This window comes from Peromyscus maniculatus, chromosome 6 (assembly GCF_049852395.1).
Source record: "Peromyscus maniculatus bairdii isolate BWxNUB_F1_BW_parent chromosome 6, HU_Pman_BW_mat_3.1, whole genome shotgun sequence".
Lineage (NCBI taxonomy): Eukaryota > Metazoa > Chordata > Mammalia > Rodentia > Cricetidae > Peromyscus > Peromyscus maniculatus.
The window spans coordinates 138,069,544-138,091,011 of record NC_134857.1 but is presented as its reverse complement, the minus strand read 5'-3'; the positions used below and the strand labels follow the sequence as shown (position 1 = coordinate 138,091,011).

The following is a 21,468-nucleotide window of genomic DNA, read 5'->3' as shown; positions in this document are numbered from 1 at the left end:
CAGTTCAGGGATAGTCACTGGAGATGGCACAGATGCCTGGGAAATGGGAGCATGAGGTTTAAGGTCATCCTCTACTACACAGTAAGTTCAAGGCCATCCTGAACTACATAAGACTGTCTCAAAGAGAGGGAGAAAAAATACTAGACTGAGTCTATTCATACTGCCTAGGTGAGGGCACAGGGCTGAATTTTCCTACAGGTTTCCCACAACCCAAAACTCCTGGGCTCAAAGAAGCCTCCAGCAACAGTCTCCCAAGTGCCTGAGTTACAAGTACACAGCACTATGTCGGCTCAAAAAATGATTTCAGGTCAAATGAAACCACAGAAAACAGCTCTACAGACCTGTGGAGGCTTCCATCTTCTCAGTTTTGTTTTTTGAGATGGGGGTCTCTCAATATAGCCCCACTTGTCCTAAAACTCACTCTGTAGACCAGGCTAGCCTCCAATTCAGAGATCTGCATGCCTCTGCCTCCCGAGTGCTGAAATTAAAGGCATGCTCCACCACTGCCTGGCTTATAATAACGTTTTTAAAGCAAGGAGAATTACAGTGAAAAATATGAATCAATATATTTATTTCAACTATGGTAGGAAACAGGAAAAGGAGAGATAACGCAAGGAATTACCTGTTAACTATCTTTAAGGTCAGATTTCAATGTCTGTTAAATATGAGTTTAGATCACTGTAGGATGAGCCAGCAATAGGAAGTAAACTAGGGAGAAGCAGTGCAAACTGAAAACTGCTAGGGAGAAATAAGGTGAATGACAGCCAAAAGTAACACCACTACAGCCTGATCAGAGAAGGGAGGGAGTTTTGTTCTGAGTTGTTTTAAAGATAGGGTCTCAGGTAGCCCAAGCTGGCCTCTAGTTCACTATGTACCCAAGATCCTGAACTCCGGATCCTTCACCTCCCAAGAGCTGGGATTACAGGCATGAGCCACCTGGCCCACCTCCCCCGCCCCCCTCTTTCTATAGGTGAGATAAGCAGACAAGGAGAATTGTGGGAAGAGGAAGGCCCAACCAGACACAGAGAAAGCAAGATGTCAAAGCAGAACTGAGAAAAGGTACCAATCCACATGGCTAAACATAGATAAGAATTACGGGTTAATTCAAGTGTAGGAGCCAGTCAGTAATAAGCCTGAGCTAACAGGCAAGCAGTAATAAATAATTTAAGCCTCTGTGTGATTATTTGATAAAAAGCTGCGGGATTGTAGGTGAGAGATTTGTCCCAACTGCCGGCCAGCTGGGATACAGGAAAACTTCCAACTACATCTTTCTATTATTAGTATGTCCCTGGTCAAAGGGATATATCCCACTGACTGGGATTGGTCAACTGTGGCTTGTTGCAGCAGCCTGCTACAGACTTTACAAATGCCCGGAAAAGCCACAGATCCCTGTTCCAAAGTAGCAATGGATGTGCTGTAGAAAGAATGGATTTGAACAGAGGATCCACCCTTTATGAAAGCCTATAGAAAAGAGGAGCTGTCACAAAGAAGCCAGATAATGGAAAAGGAGCTGATAGCTGGGGTTAGCCAAAAGCTGTGATATAAACAAAGCCCCAAGTTCTAGACCCAGCAACACATACATATAAACATAAACAAAAATTCAAATAAATTTTTATGTAGCAATGGATTTATTAATTCAATGTCATAATCATCAAAAGCCCCCCATACACATATATTTAAAAAATGACAAACTAAACTTAAATATTCACCAAGAATCACAAGGTTCATAACTGGGTTTGGTGTGTATAGCCACAAAGCTAAGGCAGGAGGATCAGAAATCTGGGGCCTGCTTAGAAGAAACAGAAGATCCTGTCTCAAAAATAAAAAAAACAAAACTGTGTTTTTCCTGTCCCATGGTGATCTGTGGTGAACAGCCTTAAGCAGACACTCCCAGCACCAGAAATGAAGTCAAAATCTGCCCCACCATGCCAGAGCCAAAATAAGCCCATAGTTCATAAGAGTTTCCTTTAATTTCTGACTAAAGCTGAGAGCTTATATACTTCATGCATATTATTCTGTTCTATTCTATAGCTACATCCAATAAACCCTATTTTAATTTGTTTGAAAAATTACAGCTGCTTAAAATGTCATTTAAAGAAACCATTAACAATTCAAATACATTAGAATACAATTCATGTAACTGTATGAAAATCAAGTAGTCTACATTTGAATAGGCATCAATTGAGTCTGTAGACTTAATGCCCATATTGTTTTTTATATACATTTATGCACCGATCAGCTCATCAAAGCTAATGGTCAAACAGTCCATGAATTTCTTCTGTTTGATAATGTTCCATGTATTCATCCCCAATATTAAACAGAACAAAATCCATTTTTAAGTAAGGCCTGTCACACTAATTCTAAGGAAATCTCATCATTTTGCTCTCCTAGACTGTAGCCCTAGCAGTCACACATATATGTGGGCCTACAAACATAGTCACAGTCCTAAGACTGCTGCTTCACAGAGTAGCAATGACTGTCACTATGCGAGGCGTGCCTTGGTTGCTTTTAATCCGTTTTATTTAGATACTAGTTTAAAAAGAAAGTGGCCATGATCTTCTGGACTAATTCCATTCTCTCTCAAGAATCCCTATTCTGATACTTGAAAATTTTCCTGTACAGAGAGCAAGTTAACATCTGGGGATATTGATAGAGGAAATAACTTGAAGAAAATAAAATTTAAGAACCTAGAAGAAATGGCTCAGTGGTCAGAAGCACTTGCTGGTCTTTCAGAGGACCCAAGTTTGGATCCCAGGACCCCTATCACACAGATCACAACCACATGTAACTCTAGTCCCAGAAGATCTGATACACACTTCTGGCCTCTCTGGGCACTTGGCCTCACATGATGTGTACACACACATACACAGTAACATTTTAAAAAAAGAGCAATATCCAGTTCATTTTAGAAATCAGGTGGTAGAACAATCCCATTTTTTCATTTATCTTCTCACTTCCTACTTTCCTTTTCCCGATCCTTCCTGACCCCACACTCATTGCACACAGTGTTTCAATAATAAGCAGAGACTCAATCCATAGTTCCCTGACTGCACAGGCTAGAGATGACCTATGAAGCGCGTGAACCTTCAGCTAGGTCTTAAAGGCAGCAGGTGGCACAATATGGAATAAAAATGAATACCAGGTTTCATGTTTACAAGATGACTTTAATCTAATGACTAATGAAACCTCAAAGACCTAGTACAGACTCAAAAAATACCAAAGGTCTCCGCCCACTCTTTATTCTTAATAAACAAAGACAATGAAGATTTACAGGTTGGCAGAGTTAATAGAAGCGCACCTCAAAGTTCTGCTCCGTCAGGCTCCCACCTTTGCTCAGGCTCTCCATGATGGCCTTATTCCGCAGAATGTCCTCCTCACTGAGGTGTTCTCTTCTTTTCCTTGATTCTAGAACAAGTCCATTCACCAGATAAAAGTCTGCCAAAAAGTTTCCTACTCTTTCCTAAAACAAAATCAAATATTCCAAAATGACAGTTTAAAAGAAGGCTGATCTCAGATTTTTAAAAAGCGTTGAGATCATAAAGTTCTCCATAAACATGCACCATGTAGGTGAAAATATTCTGTTAATATGTGAAATGATCAAATATTTTTAGAAGGTAGGTATACTATCATTCATTTCTAAACTACAAAGGGAAATTTAAAGTACAAAAGATGTATGCTAATTAACCTGCAAATTAGGCATCTAAACAGAAACTCGATTGGTATTCTTTTACTACCTATTCCCAAGTAGCACAAAACAATCTAAGAACCTTATTAAACAGTCAAATTTGAGTAACAAGGAGGGGTCAGGGGTAACACTGTTCCCATTTTATAGATAGAAAAGCAGAATTAAAATCCACAGTCCAAGCCACACTGGACCTTCTGATCTCTGACAAGATAAAACTTCAAGTTATTGCTACTCACTGCTTTAAAAAAAAAAAGAAAGAAAGAAAACGAGTAGCCTTGCTCACTAATACATGTAAATATTTAAATTATAGATGCAGGCACAGAAACTCAAGTGACCAAAAAGGCAGCAAGAAGAAAGCGGGCAGTTCTTTCCAGTGAAGTCTCAATTATCATCTGACGCTGACCTGCACCTCCAACTTTCACACAGATCCTTATAAAACTATCTTCTTATTATGAACTTACTTGACTCAGCTTCCCATTTCCACCTGTGTCCAGGTTGACTACTCTACCTTGCTGTGCCCTAGCATTTCAAAACTATGTGTACAGCACATTTCCAGTGCTTTTGTACCTCCTTAAAGGTCACCAGGAAGCCAAACATTTTGCACCCGTTTCTACCTACAAAATGGGAACCATGGCATACTGACTCCCTCCTTACCTGTCAAAGATTTAAGAAGGTCACCTAGCCGCTGTTCAAGAGCTTTTGGCTGCTTAGTGGTAACACTAGGTGGACAGCAGTTTCAATTTTTATCTTCTCTTGAAGTGATCCGTCTAATGCTGTCCAGAAGAACAGAGCACAGACAAGTAAGACTTCAAAGCAACAAATGCACTGCAATACTGGACCCACAGCCTGGAGTCCTAAGTGCCAACTGTTGCCAAATAGGCTTTGAGGGTTCAGGGGTAGACCTTATGTGTGTCTGTGAGGTAATTAAGAGGTCTTGTGACCATAAACAAGCAGCATTTATCAAATATAAACTATCCTATCAACAAAAATCTCAAGTGTGTGCTGCTCATGACCCAGCCACTGCTGTATCATGCTATATCATTCTTGCTGCCTGTACTGTACACTGCAAAGGCATGTGGAAGATGAATGAATTCAGTAACAATGGAGGAAATGGCAGAAGTGTGTGCCAACACTAAGGCTGCAGAAAAAAGCTGTAGCACACTTACTATGTAACATGCAAGCTGCTAACAGAAATAAGCAGCACTTATGTGAGGAATAGAGGCTCCCCCCGCCACACTCATGAAACAGGCAGTTCCAAAGCCTTAGACACCACTGTATTAAAGCGTATCAGTACAAAACACTACACCTTATTTACAGATACATATTTATGTGTGAAAAATGCTAAAAAGGACTGCAGTAGTTCCAGGATTATAGACAGTGGTCACTGGAGTCTTCTGGCTTCATATGTAAGGCTGTATGGTATATAATTTTGTGATCGTCAACATGCTGCTGTGGTGGCAAATCTTAATATAATTAACACTGAATTAACAGGCTTTGGAAAAATAGATTTCCCTCTGTAAACTGTGTGGGTTTCATTCAATCCCCTGAGCCTTAACAGAAAACACTAAGGATTCTAGAAGAAAAAGCAATTCTTCTTCAAAACTGCAACACAAAAATCCTGATATTCTAGCCGCAGATTTCTGACTCCAAATGGTACCAACTCTCCCCTCAACATACAGCCTGCTATAACAGTTCAAAACTGCAAACTCCCATAAGCATGCAAGCCAATCCCTTAAAGCAAGAAAGCCAACCCCCATGCCCACCTCTCCTTTTTCTTCCCTTTTCTCTCATATATTACCTAATTCATTACCAACAGCCTTCATTGCTATCTCCTGTAACTGAGTTACAGTTTTAAGTGAATACAAGGTTTGTTTTTCCAACGTAAAAACACTTACTTATGTTCAATAAAATGTAACTGAAAAAAATTAAATCTTCGCCCCTTACCTGATGCGGTTCTTATTGTTAAATTTATAGTTATTTATTTTATTAATTTATAAGTAATTATGCATTTATTAAAATGTTTCATTATTCATTTCATTCAAAATTATATGACTCAGGCCAATTTCAAACCTGAATACCACAGGCTCAACATTCCATATAGGCCATCCCAGGTGAAACAGTCTTAGCATAATTTTAGTTAGTCTTATGTTGCCTCTTACTGACAGATGTGATGGGAATTATAGAAACTTCCACTGAGATTTATATTCACCAGTTTTTTTGTAAAGATGTAGGCTTAATATGAGCAGATATAAGACACAGGAGCTCCATTTTTTAATAAAAGGGGGACCTGCAGGGCCCTGGCCCCCATTTTGGGTAACTATTGCCTTGCTTGCAGACCTTGACCTTGATATTCTCCCAATGCTAATTCCCAGCCAGGTTCTACCCTCCTGAATGCTTAAGGGAAGTTCTTTGTCTGTGTATCCTGAATAATGGGCGTTAAGAGCTTAGATGCAAGATTGCAAAGCATCAGTAGCGAACTTCTGCCCTCCAGGATCCTCCCATTGTGATGTAAGCCTGTAATTAAGACCTCCTACCCCCTTCAAGAAATGACAATCAACATTTAAAATTAAATATATATATAATTGAATGAATACTGCGAATGTAATCTAAGAATACCACAAATGTGATTAATATCATGAGTGTAATTTAAAAAATAAACAAACAAACAAACAAACAAACAAATAAATAAATAAATAAATAAGGCACAGGAGCTCTAAAGTAGGAGGAAAAGACCCAGCGAAATAAATTCAAGTGTGCATCACTCCACAGGCCTCTTCCACACAAAGCACTAGAATGGAACCGTGTGCAAATTCCTCCTTATGAGGAAGGCAGACAACAAGAGTTCAAATGAAGTACACTTTCTCTCTGGGATTTCCCAAAACATACACGCAAACTATGTAACTACAAATTCTAACTACCTATGTGAATTCAAGAAAGAGGAAAGATCAGCTAAAGAACAGCTAAATTCCTGTATTTCCATCATTATTTTGGTAGGACACCAATTTTTTAAGTTAAAAAAAAATCTATATTTTTACATACTGTTTTATCTTCCCGAAAAAGCCATCCAGTTTGGGCACGTGTGAAAGAAATCGATTTGGTTGATAAAGTTGCAGAATAAATATCACTGCTCATTAAAATATCAACTTCTTCTTCTGTTTCCATCTCTGACTCCTAGGTTGGGGGAAAAGTTAATGTAAGAATCTGGGTTTCCTTCAAAGATGTAGCAAATTTCAAAAGACAAAAATAGTTTCTAAATAATGTGAAGTGTTATTTAATCTAAAAGTAGATGTTTACATTTCATATCTCCTCTTGTAACTCAGAATTATGTCTAATTACGAATCTTTAAAAGCATAGCACATGAAATACAGCACTTTCACACTTACATAAATAAATGTAATAAACTCACTGTTATTCATTATGGAGCTATATGGTCTGTAGAACAAGTTATTTTTAAACTTCTTTAAGAATTAAATAGAAAAACCTGGGCCAAAATCCTACACAAAGGTTTTATTTACTTTAAATGCAGATAAATTAGCCTTTAGTTATTGGTAATATAAGAAAAAAAAAATCCATCACTGTTATCTGAGTCTTTCTTTTTCAATAATTTCTAAGAAGAACATGGGAGCTGACTGTGGTGAAGGACGACTTTTATCCCAGCACTTGGGAGGCAGAGGCAGGAAGATTTGGCCATCCTGGTCTCCATAGTTAGTACCCAGCCAGTCAGAAATAACATAATGAGGCCCTATCTAAAAACATTAAGTAAATAATTAGAACAATAAAGGAGAAGGGTGGGGTTTCCCCAATACATTTTATTAGAAAAGGAAGCCATGAATATGATTCCCAAAACGGTACCAACAGCCTTGTCCTTTTTTTTCTTTTAAAATATTTTCCTATACATTTGTACATGCATAATGTGTATGTGGATGATGGAGGGACACATGTATGTCATGATGCACACATGGACGTCAATGGACAACTTTATTGGGTTTGTTCTCTTTTTATCTTCACATGGGTTCCAGGGACTGACTTCAGGTCACCAGACTCACATAGCTAATCTATGTGCTTGCTTCTAGGACAGAGAAACACATGATGGGGAGATGGGGAGCTAGGGAACAAACAAGCAGATAACAGGCTCATATTAAGTAGAGGCTAGGGAATGAAGGCTGTCCAAAGATTTGCAATGGCTACAAGCAGATGGCTATTTCCTATTCTTCACACCTCACTGTCAATTGGGTATCACTGTACCTGTGTCATTGAGTCTATAGCAATCAGCACCAACAGCCTGGAACTATATCAATACCATCTTCACCACCCTTACAAACAAAGGTGCAAAATCCTGACATTATTGCTAATGTATAATGAGTGAAAATGGATTCCTGGGTAACACAAATACTGGACAGTTTTCTATAGAAATATTTTGGTTGCAATAGGTTGAAAAGAACATGTAAATATTCCATTTCAAGTTTTTCAAGTCATCTTGGGTACTGAACACGGTAAATCCTTCTTTTGTGTGTGTGTATGTTCAGACAAGCTTCAGGAACAGAAATCTATCTATAAATCAAGGACCCATCACAGACAGAGATCTGTTATTAATTATATTCTCTCAACAAGCATTTAGTGAGCAATCATTGTTTATGTTTGCATATTACAACAAACAACTGTTATCCTCTCTTAGTATCTCCAAGAGTTTGATTCTGGAACTCCTCAGAGATAACAAAATGTGAGATGCTCCAGTCTCTGCCACAAAATGGCATGATGTCTACATATAGTCTGCATGCATCCTCTAATGACATTAACACTATTACTTCAGATAGCATAAACACACAAGTCTGCAAATAGGAGTGCCTACTGTATTCCTGTTCTAAGGACTGTTGCTCAAAATCTAATTTCCCTGCATCATATATATATATATGTAATTTCCCTGCATCTTATATAAGTTTATATAAAATATATAAAAATTTATATAAAATTATAGATCATTTCCCTGCATCATATATATATAATTCCCCTGCATCATATATAATATATATTTATATAAAATTTATATAAATATATAAAAATTTATAAATGAATTTATATAAAATTATATAATTTCCCTGTATCATATATATATATATATATATATATATATATATATATATATATATATATATACCACTATCATATATATACACACCGCTAAGCATCACCACTCAAACACTTATGAGTCCCTTCACCTTCATCAGAGGCCAGACGGACGGACGGACGGACGGACGGACACACACACACACACACACACACACACACAAAATTATAAGCAGTACTGCTCTGGTGACCATAACATATCAGCTAACACTTTCTCATATTGGGCTCATTTCTGGCTTCTCTTTTAGTACTGTGTGTGTGTGTGTGTGTGTGTGTGTGTGTGTGTGTGTGTGTGCGCGCGCGCGCACGCCAAGCTTACTACAGGTGCCACTTACACAAAGAGGTCAAATTATCTAATAAAGACTCTATAACACTACCAACAGCCTGCAGCTGGCAAGCCAAATTCAGCTGTGTGGCTTTCAACACTGAGTTTCACTGAACATTGCTGTGCTCAGACTGTGCATGGCTTACAATCTATAAGTGTAATGTTCTGTCAAGATAATGAGTATATCTAAAAAGTCTCAATATGTCCCAGACTTAAGAGTCTGCCAATCTATGGTGTAAATGCTGTGTTAGGTACCAAATGACAAAACTAAAATAACCTCATTGCCTTCAGGGAGATTAGCCAAACAGAGAGGTAGGTGAAGAGGTTGGGAATGGGGGTGGGACACATAAACAAAGATTTTATTTATCTATCTATCTATCTATCTATCTATCTATCTATCTATCTATCTATCTATTTATTTAACTTAAGAAATATACAGCTCAGGCAGGCCTCAAACTTGCTAAGTAGCTAGGAATGGCCTTTAACTCCTATCTTCCTGCCTCAAACTAGCAAATACTGGGATTACATGTGTTCTTTATCATACTGTTTTATGTGATCAAACCCAAGGTCTTATGCTGGTAGCCAAACACTTCTACCTATCAAACTACACTTTCGGCACCTGATTTGAGATCTGGTAACAGCATAAGTATAGGAGCACTGGCTACTCTTGCAGAGGATCCAAGGTTCAATTCCCAGCACCCACATGGCAGTTCACAGCCATCTGTAACTCTAGTTCCAGGGGATCCAACACACTCATCTAGATTCTAAAAGAACCAGAGACACACATGGGTACCCAAACATATATGCAGGCAAAACAGCCATACATATAAAATAATAAAATAACTTTTTAAATTAAAACAAGAAAAGAACATAAATACAATGGTCACTTGGCATGGAAAAATTAACACTAAGTAGGTGACCTTGGATATAAAGGATGCAAAAAGGGCCTTCAAGGTTCAAGAAATAGAAACATCACAAACAAAAAAGGAAGCCTCAAGTAATCCGACACATGTAGATACCTTTAAGTTTACTATGAGGTTATCTAAACAGCAAGCCAAAAAAAACACTGGGAAGTGAGTGAAGTAAGGTTACACGAAAGGAGTCAAAGCAGCTGCAATTTCACCCTTCCAGTGATGCAGAACTTTTAAAACGCCTGAATAAAAAGGGCCCATGACTTTATTTTCAAAGCTCAATGTGGAACAAATTAAAAGAAGACAAAAAGGGAGTCAGGAAGATCACACGTAAGGCTTTCATAATACTTCCAAGGACAGAAAATGAAAATCTAAATTCTAGAAACAACAGGATGAACATGAATGCTGACATAATGACATTAAGAAAAGAAACGAGCAGGCACGTGCTCCAGTCAGAAATCATGGAGTGTGAGAAAAGATGTCAAAAATAACTTCTGGGTTTCTAAGATAATGATACCATTCACCCAAAGAGAGAAAGCAGTTTTGAGCAAAACAATGAGTTAGGTGGTTGTTTTTAGACAACGTATCTTAATTTATCTCTCTTATTTACGAGACATCCCTAGTATCATCACCACCCCTGAAACGAGTAACTGTAAAATCTTCTCATATAATTTCATTGCCTCCAAGTTCTAATTCATTTCAGATACTGGGTAATATTGGAGCTATCACTTGTAAGCTTCAGTTTCCTAATCTATGAAAAAGATACTAATTTGCATAGGTTACATGCAGCATAAAAAGCTGTAAAGCACTTAAGATTATAACCCCAATATTAAGGGTCAGTAGACTATAGCGACTATTACTACACACTGTCACCCACAGCACCTGGCAGCTCCTAGCAGCTATGGCATGTGGAATGGGGAAGGGGAGGAAGGCAACTCGGTAGGTGGGTAATGGGGAGGAAAATGTATAAAATAGTTTCACCAAAATCTGGTCAAATCAATACCTTATTTAAACATCTGTGACCCTCTGTTGCTAACTGCAGCTGATTGTGAGGTAACTTTTCTGGCTTTAAGGCCTTTAAACTTTCTCATTCACTGTAGTCAGACCTTTTTCCCAAATGGCCTGTTCCTAACTTCACTCACCTGACTCATCTCCCTTTCTTCTTCCTTTTCTCCTGTAAATCTGCATTTCTTGGTATGAATTAGGAAACTATTTCATTAGTGCACACATAACATTAACTACGAAGGTCCAATCCAAGACAGTGAGTGAAGAAGCAGCAATGTGATGTGGGAATGACCAAAAAAAAAGTACACATGAAAGAAAGAATTTTAAAATCATCACAGGACACTTAGGAGGCTGAGATAAGAGAAGCACTTGAGCTCAGGAGTCTTCCCCACCTCAAAGAAACAAACACAAAAACTACCTGGAGGGATCTAGTAACATGTGGTTGCTGAGAGACCTTGTTTGCAGCAGGAAAAGGGAACAAATGAGGTAATTTAAAATACAGCAGTAGACAAGGCAGTCAAAGGGAGAAGAGGCAGAGGTAAAGGGAGACGGAGGTGGAAACTGAGGCTTGTGTTCAGGCACTGTGCAGAAGTCAGTGACAGTGGCAGCTCAAGTGGCCAGACAACACAGACTCAACATGAGAGCCAAGTGAGAACTAGAAGCCAAGGCCACAGACACAGGGATCAGTTGAATTCTCAGGTTGAAAACAGAGGACTAGGAGAAGGAAGGGTACAAGAAAGAAAGAAAACCTTTGAGAATTAACCACATCAATTACACTTTATATTTTAAATAAAGCAATTTACAGAGGTTTTGCTAAATAGATACACAATGTTAACGCTTTAGGGAAATATTAATAATACATGCTCACCTCATGGTGTATTCGCTGATAAACTTTTTGTTCATTGTCTAATACTACAAAAGACTCAGAGGGTGCAGCATCCCCATTGAAGATGAAGCTTAGATCCCCTCGTTGGCACTTCATGTCAGTAAAGTCTATAAGAGTTGTGTCAAGCCTATAAAAGATGGGTAGGTAAAAATTGACAGAATTTGATAAAACTTTATTAATAATTATATAAGCTCTGTGCCTCCTAAACTCAAACTAAGATGTTAATATCATAGCCCAACTTAGAATTTATAGATAAAAGCTAAATTTAAAATGTTATTTAAAATATTATTTGAATACATACTCTATTATCTGTATTTCCCTTTTCTGGGCACTTAGTTAACCAAGCAAGAAAGAAAAAGGTCCCCATGGCGGTACTATCCTCCAGGAAGAAGATAGGGCCCCAAAACAACAACAATTCCACGTGGACAATAATATCACTAAGCTGACAAACATCATCTACAGATCAGCTTTGAACTACAAGGATAAAGATAACTTCGCCCATACCCAGTGGAAAGCAATTTTAAGAATACGACGCCCACATTCCCAAAGAGGTGGTGTGGGGTGGGTGGTTTTTTGGTTCTTTTAATGGGTTTTGGGTCTGGGATAATTTTCATTGTTTAGGGGGGTTGGTTACAAGTTGTTGTCAAGTGTTAGGAAAAAGGCTAAGCAAAGGAGATTAGATTTAAGGTTCTTGTTTAAAAAAAAAGAAAGAAAAGAAAAAAAGACAATTACTAGTTTTAAATACTTTACATTATTACCAACTATTAGGATATAAAGAAATGAAAATTAGTAGTTAGACATTACAATAGAACTTGTAGTCATATTAGATATGTTTTAAAAATTGAGCAGATATATTTTAGACAGGTCATCTTCAAACCCTTCAAAGATTTACCGAATATGGCATTTAAAATGTTTTAATAACTTAGAAATTTTTCTTGTTTGAGACATGTCGGCTCCTGACAATACCAATCTACTTCAGAGAAAATATGGGCATTGAAGAAACTGCACATGGAGTTAACTTTCACTGTGGCAAAAGTTAGCCACTGGACAACAAAGTATCCTCGAATCAACAGGACAAAATGGACAGACAGAACACGAAACAAAGGACTACTGATTCCTCCCAAAACAAGTGTGGTTATGGCTTTATCAAAAGGCATCTTCTGAGGCCAGGACAATATGGCACCATCCCTGAAGTGGCCTTCACAATCCGGAAAAGGTACAGTGCCCTTTTCTTCGAAGGTAGCTGAACAGGCAGTGGGCCAATGGCTTCTGTTGTGCAATGGAACAGCAGCTGAAAGCTCACGCCTCTCAATAGTAGACTGGCTTTTAATAGAAGGATGTGGAGAAGAAGGGGATGCTGAGATGAAGTCATATATACACAGCCAAGAAGAATGGACAGCTGAATTCAAAAACCGTCAACAATTTCCAGAATTTAAAATCCTGAATCATGACATGACACTAATGGAATTCAGGTGTTTCTGGTACATGGACTGCTCTCACCCAATGTGAGGTTGAACTGTTGACCTTGTGTACATCCTACTTCACAATGAGTCTGTCAGATATGCTAAGCCTATAGGCTGAAGATGATGCCCCAACACTGTGGAGAAACCTCAGGTGACTGTCCAGGCAGCTGACTGTTTCTGTCAACTCACAAATTTTTTGCAAGTTGCTTGCGTGCATTCCTGTTTTTATTTTTGTTAGCTTATATTATTTCCTTCTCGGGTCTCTGAGGGAGTTGAAGGTTAGTTAGTTATAGTTGAAGATTAATTAGGATAGAAAGTGAATTAGATACATTTTGGACTTAACAAAATAGGATAGATAGGGGAATTATTTTCTCTGATTTGTCAAATACAAATGGACTAGACATCATTTAGGTATTTGTTACTTGTATATATTGTATATAGTTATTGTACTTTTGTATATAGTTTTTCTTTTGTTAGTTATAACCTTTTGCCTTTTTTTCTTTTTATTAAAATAGAAAAGGGGAAATATGGTGGTATTTTATTTGTACTGAAATGTGATTTTAATTGTATGTTAATAAATAAAGTTGCCCTGGGGTCAGAGCTATTAGAGCCATAGCAAGAGCGTGGTGGTTAGAAGAGCTAGGTAGATTTCTGTGTGTTCAGGGATACAGCCAGCATTGGAGACATACGCCTTAAGACCTGGAGGGCGGTACTTACAGGCAGTGACGAGGCAGTCATGTGTTTGGGTTTACAACCAATGAGAAGGCAGAACAGAAAGACTATTTAAAGACAGACACAGGAAGTAGCTCTCTTTTGGGGAAGCTAGGAGCACTGCAGGAGGTAAGATTTTAGCTCTGAGCTCTGACCTCTCGGCTTTCTCTTCTACATTGGTTCTGTGTTTCTTATTTATTAAGACGGCTGGTTACATCTACACTCTCCCCCACCTGAACCAGTTTCCTCATTCCCTGTGTTGCACCTCCATAGGGAAGGCAGAAAGGAAAAAGAGACCTCTTCAAGATCATATCACTAGCTCAGCATACTACTCTAGGTGGGCACAACAGTATGAGGGCCACTCTTGAGCAAAGAACACCATTCTGATTTATAACTGTATCTTACACCTAATCACCTATGTAAACCTCAGTCTGCCTTTTAGACTTACCAATCATGTCTACCTACTGTAAAACTTCAGGGCCTTTCTTTCTGTTGATTGAGTTTCCTAGATTCAGCCAACCACTGTCTTTTTAAACAATATTCCCACAGCCTGAAAGCCTTGTGGATTGTAAGGACCAGTTTCAGTTATCAACCTGACATAATCTAGAATCACCTGGGAAGAACTGTCTAAATCAGGTTGGCCTGTAGGAATGTCAATTGGGAACTGCCTTGACTGCTTTAATGGATGTGAGAAGACTCACCCTGAAAGTGGGTGACACCATTCTCTGGTATTAGGCCCTCAACTGTCTTAAAGAACATAGCTGAATTCTAAGCACAAAAGCACATATTTCTCTCTGCCCTTGACTACAGATGTGCTATGGCTGGCTGTTTCAGCCTCCTGCCACTGGGACTGTTGTGCTTCCTCTGAAGTGATGCTTAAAAGGACTGTCTTAAGACATTAAAAATAAAATTTATTAAATGCTAATTTCTTTTTTAAATAAAATCTTATAATCTAGTGAAAAACCTCTGACACCCTCCCACCCCTCCATCTAGCCTCTGCACTATTCTTTGTCATTTCTTTTTTAGCCTGGGACTTCCCTGAATTGCTTGCTCTCATCCTTCACCTTCTGCCACAATCCTCCTGTCAGACTCTGGTCCGTGTCCCCAAGTGAGCCTCTTCACAGTTTACTTTACTTTACAGTTTGGTAATGTGCATCCCATCACTACCATTTTTGTCCCCCTCCCCCCAGTGTTGGTGATCAAATTCAGGACTTTACATACACAGGGAAAATGTTCAGCCCTCACATCATTTACTGTAAAAAGTCACACATAAATGTGAAATAATTTTTAAAATAGTTGTTTCAGAATAAACAAGAATCAAATACAACTAAAACATAAAATGATCATTTAAAAATTATTCAATTTCTCTGAGCTTTCTCACCTACAAATGAAAAGTGTATATAAAAAATCCCTCAAAACATTTTTAATTGTAATACCAAAATTAATAATCTGGAGATATATAGAGATAGATATACAAGGCTATCTACATATACACTTAATACATATATCTATAACCATGTACAGATATGCAAATTCAAATATTTATTAGTATTAATTTGTAAATATACATATAAAAATTTTTTGCTACATTTGTAAGCTAAAAATATAAGCAATGACAAAAGTAAAATTTTAGAATTAGTAAAATACATTTACTTCTCATAGACCTAATTATTAATCACAGTTATAAAAGGAAAAGAACAGAAGAAAATTAAAATCATCCTTAACAGCTGAGCGGTGGTGGCACACACCTTTTATCCCAACCTTCAGGAGGCAGAGACAGTTGGATCTCTAAATTTGAGGCCAGCCTGATGTACAGAGCTAGTTTTGGGGCAGCCAGGGCTACACAAAGAAACCCTGTCTCGAAAAACCAAAAAAAAACAAAAAACAAAAAACATCCTTAACATGTCTGAAAGGGAAAGAAGACACAAGCAGACAATAGGTGGGTACATGGACAGAAAAACAGGGAAATGAAGGGTGTGGAACATACAGAGAAAAAGGCAAGATGTGGGATAGGTCCTCCTTAGGTGTCCTTATTCCTAAACAAATCCAAGACTGGGGGAACACTGCAGCATGGCCTTCACTGATGAGTCTGCTTGGATGACAAGCTCATCTCAACTTCAGGAGGATTTTGATGATTTTAGTTCCTTATCTGCAATAGGTCTTACATGAGTAAAGTATCTGAATGTGTTACAGTATTTTAAGTTACTAAACACAAGTAAACTATGACTATCAGAAAAGTTTCCTGCAGAATTTACCTTTCTTTTACTCAGATCACAAAGTGTATCAGCTCACCTGATGTTGATACCTTGCTTGTATATTTTACAGGCATCAGAAGGCAGAATTCGGGAAAGCAAAGGCACTGTAATTTTAGAAGCAAACAGTTAAAAAGTAAAGTCTAAGGCATTTGCAAATATTTAAAAAAAAAAAACAGCACATTAAACATTTTACTAATTCACCAAATGTTAATGATTGCCTTTAAGATAGTACCTCCTGTGGTGATAATGTGTTCCCCAATATATCGTGTACCCTAATAAATTTATCTGGGGTCAGAGAACAGAACAGCTACTAGATAAACATAGAGGCCAGAAAAGGGTGGCATACACGCCTTTAATCCTATCCAGATGGATCTCTGTGAGTTCAAAGCCACACTGGAAACAGCCAGGGATGGTGATTCACGCCTTTAATCCCAGGAAGTGATGGCAGGAAGCAGAAAGGTATATAAGGCGTGAAAACCAGGAACTAGAGCTGGTTAAGCTTTTAGGCTTTTGAGCAACAAACAGTTCAGCTGAGATTCATTCTGGATGAGGACTCAGAGACTTCCAGTCTGAGGAAACAGGATCGTCTGAGGAACCGGCGAGTTGAGGAAGCTGTGGCTTGTTCTGCTTCTCTGATCATTCAGCATTCACCCCAATACCTGGCTCTGGGTTTGTTTTTATTAATAAGAACTTTTAAGATTCGTTTTACAACCTCCCCCTCAGAAACTGCTCAACTGTAGTGTCAACGTACTTTACTAGGTATGCCCTTAACCCCGTCCACTTCCAAGAGTAGCAGAACTAATTCCATTCACTTTAGGCTGCTGTGTGATACTATGGATGACAAAAAACTACCGAGGTCACTAAATGTTCCTTAATAGTAAATAGGCGATCCTGGGTCTTATCTAATAGATCCCTTAAATATCATTTGGAAAAATAGCAGAAAAGTAACATATTAAGAGACATCTTTGAAATGAGGCCACTGAACTTAAGTTTGAATCCCAAATGCGTACTCTTATTACTTAGGCTTACTGTGGCTCAGTTTCAGTCACAGAGAAACCACACCATTTACCTGCCAGCATCTATCCTCCTAGGTGTGCACACATGCAGAGGTCAAAGGTTGATGGTGTCTTGTTCTGTTGAGCTCCACCTTATGTTTTTGAGACAGGGTTTCTCACTGAACAAGAAGCTCATCAATTTGACTAGAATGGCAAGTCTCTGGACCCTCCTGCCTCTACCTCTCTGCATGGCATTACATTCATGCACCGTTGTATCCAGCATTTTACATCAGTGCAGGATCAGAACTCAGGTCCTAACACTTGAATAGCAAGCATTTTATCAGCTGAGCATCTCCCCAGCCCCTAAGTTGTACTGAGTGGTAGCTGAGGTGAGTGTGCACACCCAACGCATTCTGAAGGTGTAACTTGCATTAAAGGATATCAATGTCAGAATGTAATTCTTCAAATTATGTTTATCAATCTTCCACAGCCTCAAAACTTGTGAAATGTCTGTTATTTTTCTACTACTGCTGAATAGTTTTTAGTAAGATCTAGAATGACCTATTTATAGACAGTATATAACAAAATGTATTATATATTATAGAATATGAATATAGCATAAAAAGAAAACATATAAATATCATTTAACTTCCAAACTACATACAATTATATAAAATGGAATACACTTCATAGTTTTGTCACTATACGGTTCCAATAATCATTTTAGAGACCATTAATCATTCAAAAAACTCAGATGCTGATAAAAAATGTTTATTATATTAAAATTTATTAAATCTTTAATAAAAATAAAATTAAGCCAGGCGGTGGTGGCATATGCCTTTAATCCAAGCACTTGGAAAGCAGAGACAAACAGAACTCTGCGAGTTCAAGGCCAGCCTACTCTACAAAGCAAGTTCCAGGCAACCAGGGATATTATACAGAGAAACTCTGTCTTGAAAACAAAAAAATAAATACAGGATAAACAAAATTTAGTCTTTCAGTTAGCTTTTAAAAATGGATAGGTTATTAATAGGAAACTCTGTTTTTGGACATTTTCTCTGAACAGATTCATGTTTGATAAAAGGAGAAAAGCTTCCATTGCTATGATAATTTAATAAATAGGTGCAAAATAACAAGATCAAAATTAAAATCTTTCATAAATAACAACCTCTATGTTAAGACACTGGCTAGAAAGTACTTAAGGGGTAAAATGACTTAAAGATGATAAACTACAAAGAATTTTAAGCAAATTCTCAAAAATTTAAGAACTATGCTTCAAACTTACTTAAATTGAGTATTCTAATAATCTAATAATTTTACATTTTTTGAGGTTCTTTACATTAACTTGTAATATTTTTTAAGATTTTATTTTTTATTTTATGTACACCATGTACATGCAGTATCCAGAGACCAGAAGAGGGCATTGGACCCCCTGAACTAGAGTTACAGGCAGTTTGAGCTGCCTGCTGTGGGTGCTGGGACCTGAACCTGGGTCCTCTGGAAGAGCAGCCAAGGCTCCTAAAGCACTGAGTCCCAGTACTGTTTTTTAAAAAGGGTCACGCTGTAGTACTGTAACCCAGTGTAGCCTGACTTAGCATGGCTTTAAACCTGTGGTTACACTTCTGCCTCAGCCTTCCCAGTACTGGGATTGTAGGTGTGAGATGTACAACTAAATTGCTATAGTTTTCAAGCTTGTTTTTGTTACACAAATTATTTTAAGGTAATTTTTCATCTTAAAGACTAGAATTTTGAGAGCTGCTTCTCTAGCTGGAAATGGAATTATTATTAATGGGTTTTACAATGATTATGCTGAACACAATGAACATAAATTTTCTCTAAATAAGTATCAAATGTATCATTCTAACATTTCTAAAATTTCATCATATTTTATAACAAAATATAGCACACTCTTACCCCAGCTTTGAAAATCCCAGTGAAGTTCTAGGTAAAAGTCACCTAGCTGAGAAATAAAGTACGAAAAATTATTAAATTTGCTTTAGTTTAGTTACAAGCTCTGATACTTACCATTTTGCCCCACCACCACCACCACCAAAAAATACCTGACATCATTGAAGATCTAAAGACTAGAGGAGAAATAAGAAATTGGTTTTATATTTCTTATGTTTAGAGTATGAAAAGAACAAAACTAGCCAGGCAGTGGTGGCACATGCCTTTAATCCCAGTACTCTGGAGGCAGAGGCAGGAGGATCTCTGTGAGTTCAAGACCAGCCTAGTCCACAGAGTGAGTTCCAGGACAGCCAGGTCTACACAGTAAAACTGTGTATGGAAAAATCAAAACAAACAACAAAAAACAAAAAAAGAAAGAATAAAACTGTCAAAACATCTTCTTAGAACAGCCTCAGGAAGATGTGGCTACCAACCATGATACCATGATACACCTCCTCTGCTGTGGGATAGTCTTTCTGTATGCTGTGAATATGTGTTGCTACCACTGGTTAACAAAGAAGCTGCTTTGGCCTATGGCAAGAGAGGTTATAGCTAGGTAGGAAATTCAAGCAGAGACACGGGGAGAAGAAAGACGGAGTCAGGATGCCATCCAGCCACCCAAGGAACAAGATGCCATCAGACTATTAACACCACGGACATGTGACAAAATATAGATGAATAGCAGGGTGGCAGTGGTGTATACCTTTAATTCCAGCACTCGAGAGGCAGAACCAGATGGGTTTTTGTGAGTTCAAGGCCAGCCTGGTCTACAGAGTGAGATCCAGGACAGGCACTAAAACTATATAGAGAAACCTTGTCTCAAATAGCCAAAAAACCAAAAATAAAAAAAAAAAGATTAAAAAATATATACATACATGTATAACATACATACATATGTGTGTGTGTGTGTGTGTGTGTGTGTGTGTGTGTGTGTGTGTGTGTATGTGTGTATGTAGATGAATAGAAATGGGTTAATTTAAGATCAGTGAGCTAGTTAGTAATAAGCCTGGGCCATAGACCAAACAGCTTATAATTAATATTAAACCTCTGACTGGTTACTTGGGTACTGTCATGTGGGAAAGATTAATCCAGCTACACACCTCTTCTAGAGCACATGTCTAGTTATTAAATATAGTAATATCTTCCCAGTTCAATGAAAATATGTTTTTAATGTTTCTACCAATAACACACCAACATTTTATAACCCCAGAATTTTATTTCAATTACTTAATTTAAAAATGACTTTCACCATGTATTGATCCTTAACTGGTGAGAATTTAACCGCATTTTAAAAGATTGCTTAAATGGTTGGAGAAAGACACAGGGGTTAAGAACATCTGCATCTGCTGCTCCTGCAAAGCACAAAGTTCAGTCCTCAGCACCTATCCATGTTGAGCAGCTCACAACTGCCTGTAACTCCAGTTCCAATCCCCTCTTGCCTCCTTTGGCACTCTATCTATCTACACACACTCTACACACATGCATGCACACACACTCTTAAATGCTTTCTAAACATATAATTACTGTTAAAGTAAAGAATCAGCGAAGAAGCCAGCTTACCTCTTTCAGGGCTTTTAATAACCGAGGTCGTTTTTCTCCAACACTCTCCCTGGATTGCTGCTTGAGTTTCCTTAGAAGAGCTGTGACTGAGGTTTAAAGAAAACAACTGATTAGTATCTTTTCTCTATTTTTTCCATAACTGTTAATTTTCTACAGTGAATGTCACTGCTTTTTAAATTTCTTAAAATTTGCAGTATATTATTGGGAGTGTGTGTGTGGATATATAATGTATGAGTGCATTGTGTGTAATGTGTGTATGGAAGCAAAATGTGTATGCAAAAGTCATAGGCAACTCTATGGACTCAGTTCTCTCACCTTTATGTGGGTTCTGTGTATTGAATTCAGGTTATCAAGCTTGAATTACTAGGTGGCAAGTGCCTTTACACACTAAGACATCCTGCTAGCCCTTGTCTCTGCTTTCTTCTCTTTTAAAAAAGAAATAAAAGTTGTGAAATTTTGAAAATTCAGGGTAGTAATAAATCAAAGCCCCCAATATTAAGACTTGTTATAAGATTTTCTTATTTATGTACATATGAGTAAGTGAGTGAGTGTATGTGTGTATGTGTGTGTGTGTGTGTGTGTCTGTGTGTGTCTGTGTGTG

The 21,468-nt window shown here is 37.8% G+C and overlaps 1 protein-coding gene across 4 annotated transcripts in view; it reads right to left on the bottom strand.

Annotated features, from left to right (window-relative positions):
* Positions 1-21,468, bottom strand: part of Ankrd13c (ankyrin repeat domain 13C) — a 52,241-nt gene that overhangs the window by 9,355 nt on the left and 21,418 nt on the right. For all 4 annotated transcript variants that reach the window (XM_006974905.4, XM_042280202.2, XM_015993796.3 and 1 more), the window contains 6 exons: positions 20,868-20,953; positions 19,275-19,320; positions 16,403-16,469; positions 11,919-12,063; positions 6,725-6,856; positions 3,299-3,460 (listed from right to left, as the gene is read on the bottom strand). In XM_006974905.4, the coding sequence (XP_006974967.1) occupies positions 3,299-3,460; positions 6,725-6,856; positions 11,919-12,063; positions 16,403-16,469; positions 19,275-19,320; positions 20,868-20,953 (638 nt within the window). The remainder of the gene's footprint in view (positions 1-3,298; positions 3,461-6,724; positions 6,857-11,918; positions 12,064-16,402; positions 16,470-19,274; positions 19,321-20,867; positions 20,954-21,468) is intronic.